The 19,530-nt window shown below is 39.6% G+C and overlaps 2 protein-coding genes across 2 annotated transcripts; both read right to left on the minus strand.

Annotated features, from left to right (window-relative positions):
- Positions 1 to 3,572: 3,572 nt before the first annotated feature.
- Positions 3,573 to 7,774, minus strand: LOC118432334 (zinc finger protein 510-like). The gene is made up of 3 exons (XM_035843885.1): positions 7,728 to 7,774; positions 7,093 to 7,156; positions 3,573 to 6,481 (listed from the first exon to the last, which is right to left on the minus strand). Exons 2-3 carry the CDS (start codon positions 7,114 to 7,116, stop codon positions 5,933 to 5,935), a joined length of 573 nt encoding a protein of 190 aa, XP_035699778.1. The 5' UTR covers positions 7,117 to 7,156; positions 7,728 to 7,774; the 3' UTR covers positions 3,573 to 5,932.
- On the minus strand, positions 5,097 to 5,807 carry LOC118432194 (zinc finger protein 813-like). Its single transcript, XM_035843724.1, has one exon. The coding sequence runs from the start codon at positions 5,805 to 5,807 to the stop codon at positions 5,097 to 5,099; it is 711 nt and encodes a 236-aa protein (XP_035699617.1).
- Positions 7,775 to 19,530: the final 11,756 nt, after the last annotated feature.

The following is a 19,530-nucleotide window of genomic DNA, read 5'->3' on the forward strand; positions in this document are numbered from 1 at the left end:
GGCCAATCAGAAGGCCCCGTTCCAAGTTGGTTATGACGCCGTAACGCATAGATTCCGGCCGGTCCGGTGTGTATCGCTCCTTGTGATTGGTCAGAATTTGAATTTGCATCAACAACATAATTTGAATGTTGTCGATAAAAATCAGCAACAAATAAATTCTGACCAATCACAAGGAGCGATATTCACATGACTCTGTCCAATCAGAATGAGAGATACATGAATAGCATAGAGTAATGAGGAAAGATCAGACCCCGGAGGGCAGAATGATCATGAAGTACAGTAGAATTTTGAAAAGGTTTGCCATGTCAAGACTGCGATGTTTCAAATATTTTCTGCAGAAATTTTGGATCCAAAATGCAATATGTAATCTCCCTATGTATTAAAGAACAGATGTGAATTTTCAGAAAGTCTACAAAGGAATTCACAAGTATAGTAGCAATTGCTTAGATGAAGATCGGATTTTAAAACGCCAGTGGAAGTCATATTATAAACCAAACAGATCCCATTGCAGCAAAATGGATCAGTGTTTTGATTGTCGTCGATTCACCAGTTTTCACAGATAGTTAGGTCCAGATTTACGTCTGGGCCTAGAACTGATCCTCTGGACCTGGACCTAGACCTGAACCGTACCTAGGCATGAATTTTCTGAACAAGGACCCAATCACTCCACTTGCGTAAGGGCTTTCAAAAGGACGTCGGCCGGAAAGTAATGACCACAATGACTTGAAATTTGGTAGGTATCTATATAAGGCTTTATATATACTATATAATTGTGCCCCAAAATTTGGGTGGTACACCCCTTGTATTAAAAACATTGGTAGTTAAACTGGGAAGTTAAGTAGCTACATCCTAAGGTGTGTAAACAAATCTCAGACGTTAATTTTAGACAGCATTCACTGACTGAGTATTCAGTCCATTAGATACTCAACCACAGGTACGTAAATAAGGTTAATGTAATTCTAAGACAGATCAATCTAATAAAGAGTACGGGAAGACAATGAGGTAATAGGGAGATGTTAAAATATATGGTAATATTGAGAGACGTGACTTATTGGCATGTACAGCTTTTGCATTTTTTCATCTCCTCGACAGAAACTGGATGCCCATTTTTGCACCTTAGTGGAGTTACGAAAATCGTGTACAGTGCTTTTCTAAGGGTAAAAGATCAGTAGCCTGGCAGGATTTGAACCCAGGTAACTCCACGCGACCTTGCGCATTAAAGATAATTGAGATGGCATAACAAGCCTTGAAATAGTCAGGGTCTACTAGTAACAAGATTGCGAGAGTACAAGTTGGAGTTTAAACTATAAGTACCTAGGCGGAAACGAGTGAGAACAGCGCAAGTGAAACGAGGACCTATGCTGAAGTATGGAACAGAGACAGGGCGCACGGATTTGACCATTTTTTTCTTAAAGTGAGGAAGACTTAAGGAACGATCTGCTAGGATAAGGTTTTTCCAATGATACGTTGCATAGGGAATGAACGATTTCTTATAGCGGGTTGTGGTACATTTAAGTGACAGAAAGTCGTTTTTATTACGAAGGTCATAGGAAGCAGAGTCTGATACTAAGGGTGGTATCAAATCATTTAAATATTGTCGAGTATGGCCATGAACGATTTTATAGAATAAGATAAGAGTCTGAATGTGTCAGGGTCAGCAACAACAATAACGCTTTGCAACTTGGTAACATGTTACATATCTCCAACCATTCCATACGTTAACACAGAGATGGTATTCGTGTAATAATAGTTTGAATAAAAAAGTCTTTCGGAAGAAATTTACACAGGAGAAATAGAATTTTACCGTGCGGAAACCTGCAAGTGACCGCAGGTTACCCCAAACACACGATAGCCAACTCGAAGTACGTCAGATCGAACACAATTTGGGCTCTAAAACCTCAGATAATTCCGTCATTTTTTTTGGAGGGGGGGGGGGGACACAATTTGATCATATAAAGAAATGGCACACCTATATGTATGGGTTTTTCAGGGTAAAGAAACGGTTTAAAAATGTAATGCAAAATTGGCGGCGTTTGTCCTTGGTGGCTATTACGTATCAGCAAATCACGATTCACGTTTCAAACAATTCTAACTTGTACATGCTTTAACTGCAGTTTAGTCGCATCACTTACCTTTGACTTTTTTCTGCCCAACTCGCCGAAAGAGTAACATGTACAAGTTATGCAGTGTGAGTGGGCTGCTTAATAGCAGCTAAAGATTGGAGAGAACATCGCGAATAAACTCTGGCCTGGGGCGTCTCGTGATATAAGTACCCTCAGAAAGACATACGAATGAGGACAAGAAACTTACCTGGATGATCGAGAACTTTAGCAACGCCGCGTAGTACATAAAAATTCCTACCAAACCTCTACCCGACAAGATGGCGTTCGAACGTTACCACGTTTTTCACAGAGAACAGTCAGTGCGGTGGGTTGGCTTAAGTCTCTGACACACATTTAGGATAGGACCTTCCCTTCATACATTGCCGTTGGCAAGGTCCGCGTGTGTTTGGGAGCAGTCTGACCAGTTTAGTTCACCCCTGTCTTTGTTGAAAATATAAATTTAGAAAGTACTGGTCAATCACCTTGCCAGGAGGAACACACAAATTTTCATATTTTCACTAGCATCTCTCTCTCTCTCTCTCTCTCTCTATGAACAAGATAACTGACTCAAGAACGGCTGGGTGGATTTGTTTCATACACTAGTTAGTGTGTTGATGGGAAGCAGCGAAAACTGGAAATGATACAATTTTGGGCCCCCTACCGGCTTCCCTTGGTACTGCAGAGGAAGTTCATGTACATGTTTTGCTGTCATTTCTGCATAATGATAAATGATCGGAGATTTTTACTTAGAGTAGTTAGTTAGTTGAAGTCACCATGCACTGATTATGCAAATGTCATTTGCATAAAATCTATATCATGGAGGTATGATGTCGCTGAACTCTAGGTTTGGGTGTTTCACTTTAGCTATAAAAGCTATCAGCATTTCAAAAAGGAATACAATATAGAATGTTTAGCATCACTGACTTTATTTACATACTCACTTGAGCATATACTGACCAGAATGTTTGGTTTTCTTACATATTACACGGGAAATATACATGTATTCATTTAAGATACACGAAGCTGATGTGATAAAATTTAGGCCACATTGATTTGATTATATGGATGACATCCTCTGGGAACTCAAAAACTAATGCGTGCACGTAAGAAATGTTTCGCCCATAAAGAAATTGCCTTAATAACATATAATGAATGGTCAGAATGGTCGAATAAATAGATTACATAATACTAAACTATAAATTCTTCATTTTTGTTCTTTCACATTTTTTTACTTTAAAGTCAACTTCCACAGGTATTCTACAATTTCTAGTTTTTTTTTTAATATTTATCTGCAATTTTGAAGCATACATTTGCTAAATATTCAGCTGTATTGTACTATTTGTGGTATGGTTGATATTTACATATGGGGATAATTGATACAATCCATATAATCAAATCAACATGGCCTAAATACAAACCATATATGAGACTGAAAGTGAAACAAGTAACACAACCAACACATGAGAAAAATACATTTAAAGTCAGGTTTAATTCTAAACAAGAACACCAATTCTACATGTACATCAATATGCTTAGTCACAAAAAAAAAACACAATTACGTATTAAAGGGATATGTTTTTGGTCTGTGACCCATTTAACATTACAATACTGTAAAAAATTGTTAGGTACAAGTCAGAAATACCTGATATTTGACTAATGATACTGTATCTGAGTATACTGTATCTGTATTCACTGAAGTATACAACTTTTCTACATATTTGTAACTAAAAACATGTTATTTCTATTCCTATTATGATACACAATGTATTTACAAATTTAGCTCTGAAAATTAATAAAACATTGTATTTGCATTGAAAATTTGAAATCATCATTAAAAGCAGCATTAAAATCAGCATTTTAAAAATCTAATATTGTCTCAAAAGCATGGGTTCTCAAGCATAAGAAACCTGAAGCCTTGATAAACATTCTGTTCACTGTTCATTCATGTTTCTGTCATTGTTGAAGACCAAATGTTATTTTGTTAAATATTACAGCTACAGGTTGAGCTATACTATAGCAATAATGTACATTTTACATTTACAAAATAAACAATCCTTGCAATTGGTATGAAGCTAGATTGCAGTAAAAATCTTTGTCATTCCTTACAATAGTACTATAATTGTTACAATTGTAGTTATTCCAACTCATATTACATAACTGTCTGTTTGTTTGTTTGTTTGAACCTTTATTTATTCATGAGAAACTTAAATCGGCCAGCAGGCCGCTTTTCATTGAGGTCATGAGGGAGGTCAGGGTCATATAAATTATAATACAGAGACAGATTACATTGAGTACTATTAGATTCATCAACCTATATCACTACACATACATGGTACAAAACATACAGTGGTGCAGATACCTCAGTGTTCATAGTCCGTGTCCGTTCGTTTTGGTCAATTACTTTTACTTCAAGAGTCTTGTTTGAAAATCTTTCTCTTGCAGATTTCATTTACGATCAATATACTGTAAATGCTTTTAAATTTGCGGGATTTCAATTCGTGGTAGCAGGAAAAAGGACTTTTTGCGGTGGTTTTATCTAAATTTGCGGTAGCACTATGCACTGCAGTCTCCACCATGGAAGAATTTTCGCAGTGAAGTGGCCACCGCAAAAAACGCTAACATTAAATCGCTGCGAAAGTTTCTGCATCTATGTAATATACATTATGATTTCTCTTTACTTTGTGATTATAGTTATATTTTTCTCTTGCATAATTTCCAAGCAGTTAAGATTGGGCAAACTTCCTTGCTGAGTGAATTTCCTTTGTAGAAAACTCCTTGCTACTTTGCTACTAGTAAGTCAATTTCCTTGCTAAGACATACCACAAATCAATTTACTTTTACAGTGGTTTTATTTGGCTGTTTGAATTTTCATTTGAAACGATTCTGTTCTAGTAGACCAATAGTACCACACAGAGAAGGATATTCACAGTGAATTAGTATTGTGTGATCACTGCAACAATAAAACCAAAGTGAACGTTTTATGATTTACGGTAGTCAAGTTTGTGCAGTTTTTTCATCAGAATGTACCCTTGCCATATGCTGTCCTAGATTCCCCTTATAAGCTGTCCTGTACCCACACATATGACACATATGAGGCTTCTCACTCGAGTGCTTTCCTTGATGTTGAACCAAATACTTCTTCAGTGTTGCGGAATAGTCACACTGGTCACACTTGTACGGTTTAATACCCGTATGGAGTTTCACATGGTCCAATAAGTAAGCCTTGCTGTGCGTCCGGTACCCGCATGTTTCGCACAAGTGCGGTTTCTCCCCCGTGTGTTTTACTAGGTGAGCATCAAGCGAAGCTTTCCAAATTGCCGAAAAGTCGCAAAGGCTACATTTGTATTGTTTTTCGCCAGTATGTAGGACCATGTGTCGGTTTAGGTCCCCTTTTACTTTTGAGCGGTGGCCGCACAATTCACAGACGTAAGGTCTCTCACCGGTGTGCCTTTTTTTATGCGAGTCCATAGTCGAGTATGATGACGCTGTATAGTCACACTGGTCACATTTGTAGGGCCGTTCACCCGTATGTGTTCTCATGTGTTTGAACATTGCGTTCTTGTATACTGTCCTGTACCCACACTCCCCGCACATGAAACGTTTGTCTCCTGTGTGGTGTGCTCTTGTGTGTTGTAACAGGGAAAACTTTTTCGCGGCCCTGTACCCACATTCCCCACACATGTATGGCTTCTCCCCTGTATGCATTACTAAATGTTGAGACAGAAGAGCTTTTAGATTTGTCTTATACTCACACTGGTTACATTTGAAGCGTTTCTCTCCAGTGGTATTGTGTTGTTTGACTAGATGATGACGATTCAAGTCAGATTTCTTTAGTGCCGCATACTCGCACTGGTCACACTTGTGCGGCTTTCACCCGTATGAGTTCTCATGTGCTGGGCCAAGTTATGCTTTAGAGCTGTCCTGAACCCACATTCCCCACACATGAAGGGTTTCTCGTCGGTGTGTTTCAGTAAATGATGTCGACTCAAGTCGGATTTCTTGGTGGCGGAATAGACACACTGGTTGCATTTGAAGGGTTTTTCTCCCATGTGAGTCGCTCTCATGTGCTGGATTATGTGATTTCTTTGATCGGACCTGTACCCACACTCCCCACACATGAAAAGCTTATCAGTGTTCATAGGAGGAGGATTTTCTGCATGTCCGTTGCTTGCCTGTACCTCTGCGGTTGATTGGTTATCGGGTTGGGTAGAGTGTACATCACGTGTTTCCTGCGGCTTGTCTGCTACATCCGTTGGTTGGTTCTCGCTGCTGTCAGTCTCCTTCCCAGGATGCTCAGGACAGTCCATCTTGTTCCCAGGATGTTCAGGACCAGGTTTGACTATAGGATGTTCACAACTGGAGTCTTCTATCTTGGCTTCCTATGGGGAGGAGAGGGATTGTAACAGTAAGTATACATTAAAAAACTATGCTGCAAATCTTGAGAATGTATTTTTGCATTTTTAGAAATCAAACCACAGTATATCGGCAGTCATTTGAACACAATATATTGGCAGTCATTAGGCAACAAAAAAATAGAGCAAAGTAGAGTTTACAGTCATTTCTACCAAGTTTCTACAGTCAAACATGCACAGAGACATGTAATACGTTGAAATACATTGGTCAATACGATGTCAAACTTGTAAATTTACGTTCTAAGTTATGGGACTCCCTGTAAGATAGGATTTGAAAATGCTGGTGGGATACTGTAAATGCAGTTAAGTTTGTGGGGATTTAATTTCGCAGCAGTGTGAAAAGGACCTTTCGCGGTGGTTTTAAGTTCTCGGTAGCACCATGCTCTGTAGTCTCAAGCTTACTGCCATTAAAAAATGCTAGCAGTGGCTTTAAGTTTGCGGTAAAGCGGCTACTGTGAAAACTGCGAACATTAAACCACTGCGAAAGTTTCTGCATTTACAGTACTACCCAGAGCTCCTTTCACCCACGCATGCGTGGTAACTAGTGTGAGAAGGTTTATATGTTACATGTAACTCACCTTCTTTGTGCTCTGTGAGGTCATGCAGCAAACACTTATGGTTTGTAGAATTCACTTGACAAATCTGGAGCAAGAGATGCAAATAATTATCGGCCACTGACGAATTCAGCTTTTGCATGGCCAACTACTTCCCTGTCACTGTCAGACAACGTAAAGCCTGATCACTCAGATTTAACGTTCGGCATATATACATTCTTTGTAAAGCATAATTAAAGCATGGGTTTGGCATAAAGCAAAGACGGCCAGTTCTGTAGGATATAGTCAGGGTCGCTACCAGACTCAGGGTCGCTGGAAAAACTGTAGAAATGGAACAATTAGAGGAGTAAGCCGGTTATACTCCCTATATTCCTTAGCCCTAGCCGGCTTACTCCTCTATTTGTTCCATTTCTAACGGGTTTTCCAGCGACCCGGAGTCTTTTTATAGAGACTAAATTATGTAGGAGTTGTACGTTAGACAAATTATTTTGAACTTCGAAGGCTGCTGTGTCGAGAATTTCGTACTCGGAGAAGCCAGAGTTAAAAATTCCAACCGTTTACAGTCCATCGATGCAACTGGGAATACTAAAAATACAGAACTGGCATATAACCGGCTGATTTAGCGGGCTTTACGACGCAAAAATTAAACGAGAACAAACCTTTTGTTGTCTAGTTCTGTTCGGCGGCCATGTTGTTTCAATCCCTGTGAAAATGGTCTCACTCTGCAGTTTTCATGCCAAAAGCGCCCCCTAGCAATTTGGCGGTGCAACGCAACGGTAGCATGTTTAGCAGTTTTCGGTCCATTGGAATTTCTAGAATTAACTGCAACAGACTGGCTGACTAAGAAGATTATAACAGTGTGCACTAGAGGAAAGCGAATATGTTTGAGCTAAATGTAAATGCACAAAATATTCACTCACACGATTCAAGTCTCCGTAAGGACTTTGACACATTTTCTGAAGCGCCGGTTTGCGGAGGTCAACTGAACTGAAGCCAGGTCGCCAGAGAAAGACAGTTGCATAATACCCCCCTCACATTAGGCGAAAATCGATCGCACGACGAGTCTGCGAGCTCTAAATTATACGAGGAGGTATGACCATGACGGGAAGGGGGAACTCTGCCATTTACTCCGTCGGCATCAGGGTCATGCCTCCTCTGCATTTACTGTATCTTGAAGTCATTTTCAATTTCAAGGTATGCCCCGCAGAGAGATACAATTAAGAACATATTTGAGATAACAAGGCATAGCCAAGAAAGTTGTGTTTATGTTGCGGTCCAAAATAAAGTAGATCCGACCATCTGTTTTTTTTTTTTTTTTTTTTTCTTCTAAATCTTAAGTTTTTCTAAAATATTCCATCAAAACTTTTAGTAATGAAATATTATTGACTACACCAGACAAAAATTAGTTTATCAATACACTGAAAAAAAAGTACAATGTTAACTTCGTAATCTATTTATGTTAACTAAATGTCAATGACCAACGCATTAAAATGTTATTCCGTATTTGTACAGAACACTGAAGTCATTGACAAGTTTCCGTCAATGATACGTCCGTGTCCTAGACGCAGTAGATAACAAATAATTGTCCTTACAGCCCATAAAGGCTCTTGGGATACCTTTACCTTCTGTTTGTCCTTTGTATGAGGCACGGATCAAAAGCGGCGCCTAGCAACGTTTACCAAAACTACAGGAGTTAGAAATAAGGAGCCACATGCTTGCATACTTGCGGCAACATTAGTGCAGTGAACTTGAGTGCAGTGACATCATTTTACGCTGTGTCGGAGAGTAACCTCCGAAGACTGAATACTGTATGTGTCATATATGATGATTGTATCTGTATTTTCTCATTGCCGCATTCGTATGTAGTTCGGAATATTTTAATTAGTGTATACGCCATCAGTTAAAATATAAAATTTACAACTTACACTATGTGGCTAGCATTTCACGGTTAGAGACACAGACAAACAACCTGGCCCGGCTACTGTTCATCACAGACAACACACAGCCAAGGGAACATGACACATGTGCTGAACACCATACGCACATAAACAAGCCAGGTTTGGTAACAAACCCAATCTATAACAAATAACCGAGTGGGCGATATCGCTAATGTCACCCCCCCCCCCCCCCTCCTCATCCCCCACCCCCCATCTATAGGTCATACAGCATAGATATTCTCCAGAACACTGTTACAGCATTACAAAGTATCGTGATCACTTTGACACTCTCTTCTTTACACGTTTCTGTTCTTTTGACGTAGTAATCGTTGATACATATGCTAAGGTAATTAAGGGCACAGCCCGCCTTATGTGCAAATACGTGATATCTACGTGCCAAAACGTGGGCAATCTTTGGGGATCCGTAAGTGTTAAGTACCGCCTCTGTACGAACTCGTAGGGAATCCGATTAATTTTGGAGCTCGCAAACACGCCGTAGAACTTTACGTGCAGGCAAAACTTTGTGTGCCATCGGGCTGCGGATTCGCCCCCCGCACGTGCCAGTACGGGCGACGCGCCTGACCTGTACAGCCTGAACGTATTCAGAAATACGTGGCGGCCTGGAAAATTGCACTTACGGAGGGTTGTGTCCTTAGCTTTAGACAAATCTACTTCGGGTATAGGTCAACACATGAATATCAAAATCATAATACATGTGAATGCATTTATTAGTCTGTATATTCGGTAGTAGGCACATGCTGCCCAGGGCTCTAACTCGCTCCCACGACATGTCGACAGCCATAAGCAATTTTTGAGGTGTAAAACTCGATTTATTAGACATATGTTCACAAGAAGAGATTTCCATCTTTCCATATTTCGCTGGTAAGTTGATATAGATGAAGGCTGTTGCCGTGTTTTATTTGTATTCGATTTGTATAGCTATGTACATGTACATGTTAACATGTCTTGTTGACTGCCCTTTCATGATTTCTATACGTTTATATACGGGTTGCATTGTTATCCTTTTATTTACTCCTACATTTTTTTTTATTTGTATTTTTTATTCGTAATAATTTTTCATTTTGATTATAACGTCACCAATTGCTAGGTTTTGCAAATATCACACGTAGCGGTTATTTTTTGTCTAATATCTGAAGGCCCACAAAATTCATTATAGATATGTCCTGCCTTTTTTTCTAAATTCAAATCCAATACCAATCAACCTGAAATTTAGTTTATTTCCGTAATTCTAATATGTTTTTGACCCCGTTTTCACTCAAGATGACGTAACGCTAGTTTACCTTTATTCGTGGGATAACCTTTATCAATTGTATTTAAAACCAGGGTATTTAGGGATATCAAGTCGACTGACGGTGGTCTCGAACTGTATAAAAACAATTTAAAAACACCGTCCATCTACGTAATATCCCTAAATATCCTATTTTAGGTACAACGGAAAACGGTTACCGCGCGAATTAAGGTGAACTAGCGTAACCTGCTCTAGAGGGATCACTATTTAAAATGGCGGTGATTGAGAAATGATTATTTCAATATGTATAGCATATACACTAGGACTCTGCATTTTAATTAATTCAGCACGCACTAACCGATGTGATCCCGATTTCATTTTCATATAGGAATAGAACTGTGGAAGTAACAACCTTCTTCCGAAACATTACTAAAACGGAGAACTGAATTATGACGGAAAATATGCGCCATTCTGGAATTAAGCGGCAGTCTACGAAGAGCGCCCCTTCTCATAAACCTACAAGCGGAAAGGGGCAAATTCACGAGAAAACCACGGACAGTGCGACTACTCTCAACACTAAGCAAAATAAACATGTTGTCGGCTGTGCAACAAGAATACAATCATGTGCTAATTATGACGACACCTTAGAATCATCTCCCTCTCCTGAATGCGGTTCTTTGGCCCATCCGTACGGTGTGTTTTATGTGTCGGACAACCCTACGTACAATGTGCCAAATTTTAAAGTTAATGCGCCCCCACCGCCATCACGGTCTACAGCAAAGGCCTATTATGATAATGTTAACCCGATGGCTACTCCTCGACAAGAGGCATCTAAAGGTAAGAATTATTCGTAATTAACTTCATCAGGTTGGCAATTATTCATATAGTAAGGTTTTTTATGCACAACCAGGGAGTACTTACTTCCAACGTTTCGATGTCTGTCAGACAGTCATCAGGGGGTTAGAATGACTGGGTCTGGTTCTTGCTACTACTCATAGCCGATGTAGGTGGCGCTGCAGCAGCTCAAGTCATGAACAGAGCCGAGGGGGGATACAAGATGAGCCACGTTTGGGACGGCATTCTTGCTGCTGTAGCGCCACCTACATTGGCTATAACTAGCAGCAAAAACCAGACCCAGTCATTCTAGCCCTGATGATTGTGTCTGACAGACATCGAAACGTTGGAAGTAATTATAAGTACTCCCTGGTTGTACCTAAAGAACTTTGCTATATGGTAAGGATTATTGTGTTTCTGTTGTTGTCACTGTGCATCTTCAAAAAGGTTTGTGTGTTTGTTTGTTTGTCTCGGTGTGTGTTCAAGTATATGCTGGATTGACCGGGTGCAAGTTGTTCACTGCTTGAGTTGTATGGGAGACTATACAATACATGCATTGGTAATCGTTCACAATTTCATATAACATGCATTGGCATAATACCTGTCATAAGCCTTATACCGGTCGATTAAAAATAGTGGAACTTAAAGAGATCTACACATGCAACAATAGTTATTTCTGAGGTGTGCACACTTCAGACATCTAGGTGTCCAATACATAATTTACAAAGCATCGATAACAATGTATTCGAAGACAACAAGGCCAAAAGTTTTCAGGTCATTTTCGGGGCAGGCGAGCTCGTCGTGGGACAAACATACTGTCACGTTCATCGCCAGATTTGTAGATAATAATCACATGTGCTCACGGCACAAGACGAGCATGATTCAACAGCAATCTTGAATTTCTTTTGGTGACCTACAACTCATGTAAAAGTGTGAGGAACCGTTGCATCATCGCCCGGATCTAAGGCTGAATGGGTCAAATTGAACGTACGCCGCCATTTTCCCGCCATTTTTAATGCTACGGCCAGCAGTAAAGTTTTACGTCATAGCTGTTGTGACGGACCAAAATTAAATGAAAATACTTGTCAGTATACGCCCATTTTCTCATGACTTTTTGTATGCTCATGCAGATTTTTGTTTTGTGCAACTACTAACAGGAAAGAAAGGAACAACAGAGGATGTATAAAGGTACATAGCGGCAGTTAATTGTGCCGTGTTTCGTTCGGCCGGTATAGTGCACCCCCTTCCAACCACGCGCCCGTTCTCCGTGCAATTCCGCGGTGTGTTCCAATTACGATATTATGTTTTTAGCAGGACCAGAGAGACAAAATAATTTACACAGAAGAAGTGGCAAAGGTAAGCTGTAACAGCAACATGTATCTGGAGAAAATGATGCGTTGATCATTTGCCAAATTAGCATTGCTTGAGAAATTGCAGTAAACCGACCGGTATTATGCCAATGGATGTTATATTTAAAGGTAATCTATTTTGGGATTTCATGTTATTTTTAGACACAAATGTATGTTTGACAACTAAATACCCTCGTTAGTATACTGTGCCTAGGGCATATGCCTAATAAATTAAAGGTTTCATCATTTGTAAATTTAGGAAATAGACAGCTTGAAGAAGGTTTTCGACTTTGTTTTTCTCAAGAATGACAGTGATGCGCTTATAGAGGGTTTTATTTATATTTTTGGTATACACGACGTTAAAATCAATTTGTGATCTTTGGCTTTTTTTTAATACTACAAACGTATATTTTGGGTTACTATATCACATCTTAAGGAACGGACCTAATGCTTTGTATTTGAGTACTCTGGACATACCCATTTGACTTCGTACACATTTTGCCACACAATTCTTTGAAATGATGTTCATGTGTTCCCTACTCAATAAGCCTAATAATGTGAAATTTGCGTCCTAAGGTGCGTTCTCAACTGACTATCTTCGCATGGCATGTCCAATTTTTTTCAATCTTTTTATATGCAAATGTACGTTTAACTTGGTTTGTGCTCCTATCATAAGGAAAGAGTATGTCACAAAATTTGGGGATATACCCGAAGTAATGATTGTCAGACAAGGTCCCAATAATCTGAGTATTCTAGGAGGGGCTTTGTAGACTTGCGACAAATATCATGTTACAAAACGCCTGTATGGCTTACACTGGAGACAAAACATTTGGTGATTTTTCCTGAAATTTAGTTGGCAATAACTTGACCGAGCATATCACCAAAATGAAGTATATATAACTTCGTAGCTACCTGTTTTTTTTTTTCTTTGAAAAGGGCTGGTAATAAAGTTTTAGTCTGTTTTCGATGACTTTTTTTATTGTTTGTTGAAACATTCTTTTTTCAATTCAAGTAGGCAGGCCATAGCCTGAGTACCATCCTCCGTAGTGACCGCTGGCGCACTACTTTCGCTTTCTAACCACAAGCGAAAGTAGCGAGCCAGCGGTCACTACGGAGGATGGTACTCAGGCTAGCAGGACCCAAGATCGCGGAGCTCACCTGTTATCTTAAATATGCAAGACGTCTTGATGACGTCATTTTGACCAAAAAAGCCAATATGAAGAGGTTTGAGCTATGGCGAAGCTTTAATCAATATCTCCTGTCAATAATATCACAATTATAATGTGCCTCTGCTCCGCTTCTGTGTTTAAGCAAGCAATCCAAGCATTGGCGAAACCGGTCGAGCCTGATGAAGAAACGGCCAACAATCCAAACATACAAAATGGTCTTACATATCGGATTGCCTCAAGACTAAGCATCATATTCAAAGGTTTATCAATATATAATGTTTTGTAATTTTAAATGTTAATTTGGCCTGGCATGTGTAAAAAATCAATATACTGTTTTATCTATTTATTTACGCTTGAGGTCTAATCAAGTTGACTTTATAAAAAGAACTAGTATGTAAGCTTTATTAGCCTAGTAGTATTATTCATTTTTTATTCAGTAAGTGTTCTGTAATATTGACGTAGTAGGAAGTTTGCTTGTTATTCAACAAAACTAATGATGAAATGGATAATTGCATAGGTAAGTGACGTTTCTGACATTCAGGTTCAAAACCGCGATAAAAGACAAAAGAAAACTTTAGATTCCTTATGGTACATCTTAAACATTCAGTGTGCCATAAACATAGCTTAGCTCTTGAGAAAATGTGCTTTAATGACATACTCTATTTAAATCTTACCAATAAGGTTACTAGGAATAGTTTTGTGTTTTACAGGACGAATATTGGACAAACGGTATTTCTGTGCAGTTGGCATAGCAGCTTGCTTACGTTTCTGTGTCTGTCAGACACCTTCCTCAGAGCTTTAGATGTTTTCCTCAGATGTCTAATAGACACCAAAACGTCACCATCACGACTATTGTTGTCACTGAGATGTCAATGTCCCATCGAGTCAACGTGAATGTAAGTTTTTGAACATTATGTATCATGGACGTAAGTCCTGTTAACATAGATGCAGGTTCAGTGGAGATGGATTTAAGTTCTGTGAACATGGATGCAAGTCATGGATGTAAGTCCCATGAACATGGATGTATATGCTTGGCACATAGATGTAAGTCCTGCGAACATGGATATAAGTCCTGTGGAGATGGATAAAAGTCCTCTGGACATGGATGTGAGTCTAGGTCCTGTGACCATGAATGCAAGTCCTGTGGAGATGGATGCAAGTCCTCCAAACATATATGTTATTCCCGCCAACATGGATGTTAGTCCCGTCAACATAGATGTGAGTCCTGTCAACATGGACTTAAGTTCTTTGGACATAGAGGTAAGTCTCGTGAACATTAATGTGAGTCCTGTGAACATGGATATAAGTCTTGTGGAGATGGATCAAAGTCCTTTCTTTCGTTTTATTATTAAAGGCACTGTGGCGTTTCAAGGACAGGAACTCATTAGCATACAGTTTCAATGACAACTCAACCGCACAAGGACTTTTCAAGCGGATCAAACCTGTCACCAACGATGTGAGAGGATTTTGGAACACATCATTGTCAACTCCGAAAATAATTTCATCAGGTTGGTATAATATAGGACATAGGAGATTTCTTGTACACAACCAGGTTGAACTTACTTGCTTACGTTTTGGTGTCTATTAGACATCTGAGGAAAACATCTAAAGCTCTGAGGAAGGTGTCTGACAGACACAGAAACGTAAGCAAGTAAGTTCAACCTGGTTGTGTACAAGAATTCTCCTATGTCCATCATTGTTAACGGCAGGATCTATGGAAGGTAGGCCTTTCCGTTGAAAATATGGGCTATTATACTTGCTCAAACATTTCACCAGTTTTTGGGTGCTATACTCTAATGTTTCAATTTGGATTGTGGGCTTCTGCTTATTTCGTATGATCTTTATGCCTCTGGTATTAGCAGAGCACAAAAACGTCAAACTAGTATAGTCTAATGATACAAAATCATATACAAAATGAATGTTCATAGTTGTGACCCTTACTCAGTGCCTTGGATAAGTATATTCAAAATTCAGCCATTGGCAGGGTGTTGCAGTTTATTTCTTTTTACAATTTTGATATGTCTATGGAGATCCGCGAGAGCAAGAACAGACCACACTTACCCTTGAACCACCAGATACTTAACTGACGACTTTTACTAGCACTCAGGACCTTTTACCAGCAAGCTTTGTTAAAGGTAAACACGGTTATATCATATATATATACTATGAAGAATAAAATGTAGTTGGTGTGGTATACTGCCCGAAGTAAGCGTTCCTTGTACCAGGTCGACCATCTGTCCTTCTAGACTTTTTGCCCTGTAAGCGTATTTACATAAGTGTGCAGCAGTAGTGTAATGATGTAGTGAAGAAAGCTAACCTTAACATTATTTTATATTCTATTACATTAAAGATCCCCCTGTACTTATTTTCTGATTTGTGATGTATTCTCGCTCAGCTAAAGAGGCAGTCACACAAACTATCCGAAATCACACCCCATTTACTTAGTTGTCAACGAAGTGATGCATACAATTACAGGGAGTATGGACAATTTATGTAACGTAACAATCTAAAACACAATACAGATTCCGGAGAGGAGCGACTATCAACAACAAGCCTTGTACCAGCAGAAGTTGGACAGATAACGACTGGTAGGACTCCATTGGTACAAAGAAATGGGAAAGGTAGACATTTTGTTCTTTCAATCAAAATGTATTTCTATCTTGCTTACGTTTCGATGTCTCTCAGACACCTTCGTCAGGGCTTCTCATTGGAGTTCTGCTTCTCACCGCTATATGTAGCCGATGTAGGTGGCGCTTTTGCGGTGAAAAAACAATCACAAACGTGTATCCCCCTCGTGCCGGTTCATCACTGGGGTTGACTGTCTTATTCTAAGCGCAAAAGTGCCACCTACATCGGCTACATATAGCGGTTAGAAGCAGAACTCCAGTGAGAAGCTCTGACGAAGGTGTCTGAGAGACATCGAAACGTATTACTAAGCAAAGTACCTGCTGGTTGTGTAAAAATAATTCTCCTATATCCTATATTCTACAAACCTGATGAACCTTAATTACGGATGTATTCCTATCTGTTCTTCATTGTTGAGCCGTAAAGAAAACATACTGATCAGTGATGTGTTAGCGGTGAACCGGCTTGTCTTCGCGATTGGTGAAACCTCGCATTTAAAATCAACCTTATACTTGGCGACAAATGCACGCCACAACCTGATCAGAAAACTGACAGGTACTTTCTTGGTATCCGACAGTATAAAGGGCTTCGGAAACAGGCCAACGATACACCCCCTACGAGAACCGGTGCAAATGTGACCAAAGCATAAGGGGGTCCCATTTTTCTTGTACTAACAAAAATTGTACTGGAAATTAAAAAAGGAATCTACATGACTGCTATTACATACTCATTTTTTTACTTTCTTTGCTCCGTTTCATCGCTAATACAAGAGCTATCCATGAAAAGAGATTATAGATTCGAAAATAACACCTCCTTCTAAAGTTTAGGGTTCCTTTAATGCATTACTTTTGTTTCAGAGTCCCTATCTGCCTGGTCGGTGTCCTCCCAGCATTCACTTCATTCAGCAGACCGTGCTGATATCAACTCTCGCGAGACTGCCAATAAAGCTGGCGTATGGGCAGCAGCAACCAACGACCAGGACCAATGGCTGATGAGGGACCTGGGCGAGGTGAAAGCCGTGACAGGCATAATCACCAAAGGCAGAGACTACAGCCCTGATTGGCCGTATGGACCACATGACCAATACGTCACCTCATACGTCATTTCATACGGCGTCCAAAATGGCGATGAGAAGTTCTATGTCAATGCGGACAACGAAACTGTCCTATGTACTCTCTTTTACTTCTATTCTAAATATACCACTGCGTATGGTTTCGCGATGGTGCGAAAGTTTTCACGCATATGTGTGGAATACTATTTTCTTACAAACCATGGCCGCCTTTGTTATGCTTATCATCCCCAAAGGTACGTACACACCAAAAATATGAAAATTCGCAAACCTCTTCTCGAGTAAACTCTACGGGGCTCATTATCAAACTTGACCTTCGTTTTGCCGACCCCTACCTACTTACCAGATATCATCAGGATCCATCGAAGGCTTCTCGAGTTATATTGTTCACAGACAGACAGACGTACAAGCCTTAAACATAACCTTAGCCACTTTGGCAAAGGTAAAAAGGCCCACTGCACTTTCTAACAAGTTGCCCAAAACTTTGCCGCAGGTTTTTACAGGGACCTCTGACCGCAACACGGAGGTCCGTCATGACTTCAGGGACTGTAGCGGCCCTGATATTCTCAAGGCGCGCTTCATCAAAATCCATCCCCTACCCTGGCATGGGTGGATCTCTATGCGGATGAAGATCGTAACATATGGTAAGAGACACGTCAAACATTATTCTACGTAATATGTAAAATACAACACGCTGCATTCTGTATCACCGAATAAAACCACAGAGTGAGCGAAATGAAAACAAGGTAAAACCATGTAGTGAATAGTGATTATACATAATAACCTATGGAGTTATTCCTTGTGTAATACCTATGATGGCTAAAATACTAGCCTCAACCTCATTGAGCTTGTCAGGTGTATTCATACCATTACATGTGTGAAAGAAGACACGTGTACTTTTTATTACCTCCTTTGCTTTTTATTACCTCCTTTATATGTCTCTAGATTGTAGACATACTTGTTTGGACTTACCTGTGCTGGCCAAGTGTACTCTAACTTATGCGATATGAGACACGTTTTATCACTACATGTGCTATAGTTGTAGATTGTAGAAACTCTATTCCTATTATACTAAACAAATGTACGTTAACTCGTGTGTTAATGGGCACTTAGAACTATGTATTACTACTTGTACAATAGCTATAGATTATGAAAATAATTCGTTTTTGACAAATTTACTATTGGTTTTAAGAATAAAGCTTTAAAATAAAAAGAATGAAAAACGCAGACAATAGACTGGTTTATTGGTTGAACACTTCTGGCAGCCAAAAGGCTGAATTGTGAGATTCACAGTTACAAGTTTTTTACAAGCACTACAGGTGAATACATCAATCGCCTTATATACATTTGTAGCCAATTTATAATCATGATAAAATACAATAATAATTACACATCAATTAAAATAAAAGTTATTCACTGCTGTTCAAGAGCTTGACAATGTAAGGTAATGGACTTCGGGCATATCGTTTTGTGCGTGCTGGTATGGTGTCAATTTTGTTTGTTTGTCTCGTTTTCCTCCCCGTGACTTCCCCTCTTGTGCATGGTAGCCAAGTGTGGTACAGGTTTGACTTGGCCAGCTTCTTTCCAAACTCTCATAGAGGCTCTGTAACTTTAGTGCTTTGCAGGACTGCTCATATGAGAGGGTACATGTATGTCCTAGAATGATTCTAGTTGCCCGTCGTTGGATTCTTTCGATCTTCTTGTGTTGTGTGTTCGTAAGGCCAGGGTGCCAAACAGGGGCAGCGTATTCCAGGACGGGACGAATGAAGCAGGTGTATACAGTCACTAGGTCTTCCACGGGTACGTTAAACTGTCGGAGTCGGCAAAGAAGGTACAGTCTCTGACCTCCTTTCTTTGTTATGTCCTTTGTTAAGCCCATAACTTCACCTCCATTTTGTCGTTGAGGTGATTTTGCCTTTTTTTGCAGAATATGTATGGAAATAAAATTACGGAATTCTATAATTGCCAAGTTGCTTAGTTATGCTTTTTATTCTTTGACAAAGGATTCCATAGGAAATGTATGTATTTTAAACACAGATCCTGAAAAGGAACAACTGATTGTTGCAAGGTCGGCAATTAATGTGTGACTTCTGCTAGTGGTTAGTAAACAAATATACTTATTTACTGTCATATATCAAATACTCTGTTTTAACCCTCTTTAGACGTGGAGGAGGGGGTCTTTTGAAGCCTGTGCCAACTTTAATGTCTCACGCTAGAGTCAACAAATTTG

The sequence above is a fragment of the Branchiostoma floridae genome, chromosome 15 (genome assembly GCF_000003815.2).
Source record: "Branchiostoma floridae strain S238N-H82 chromosome 15, Bfl_VNyyK, whole genome shotgun sequence".
Taxonomy (NCBI): Eukaryota; Metazoa; Chordata; class Leptocardii; order Amphioxiformes; family Branchiostomatidae; genus Branchiostoma; species Branchiostoma floridae.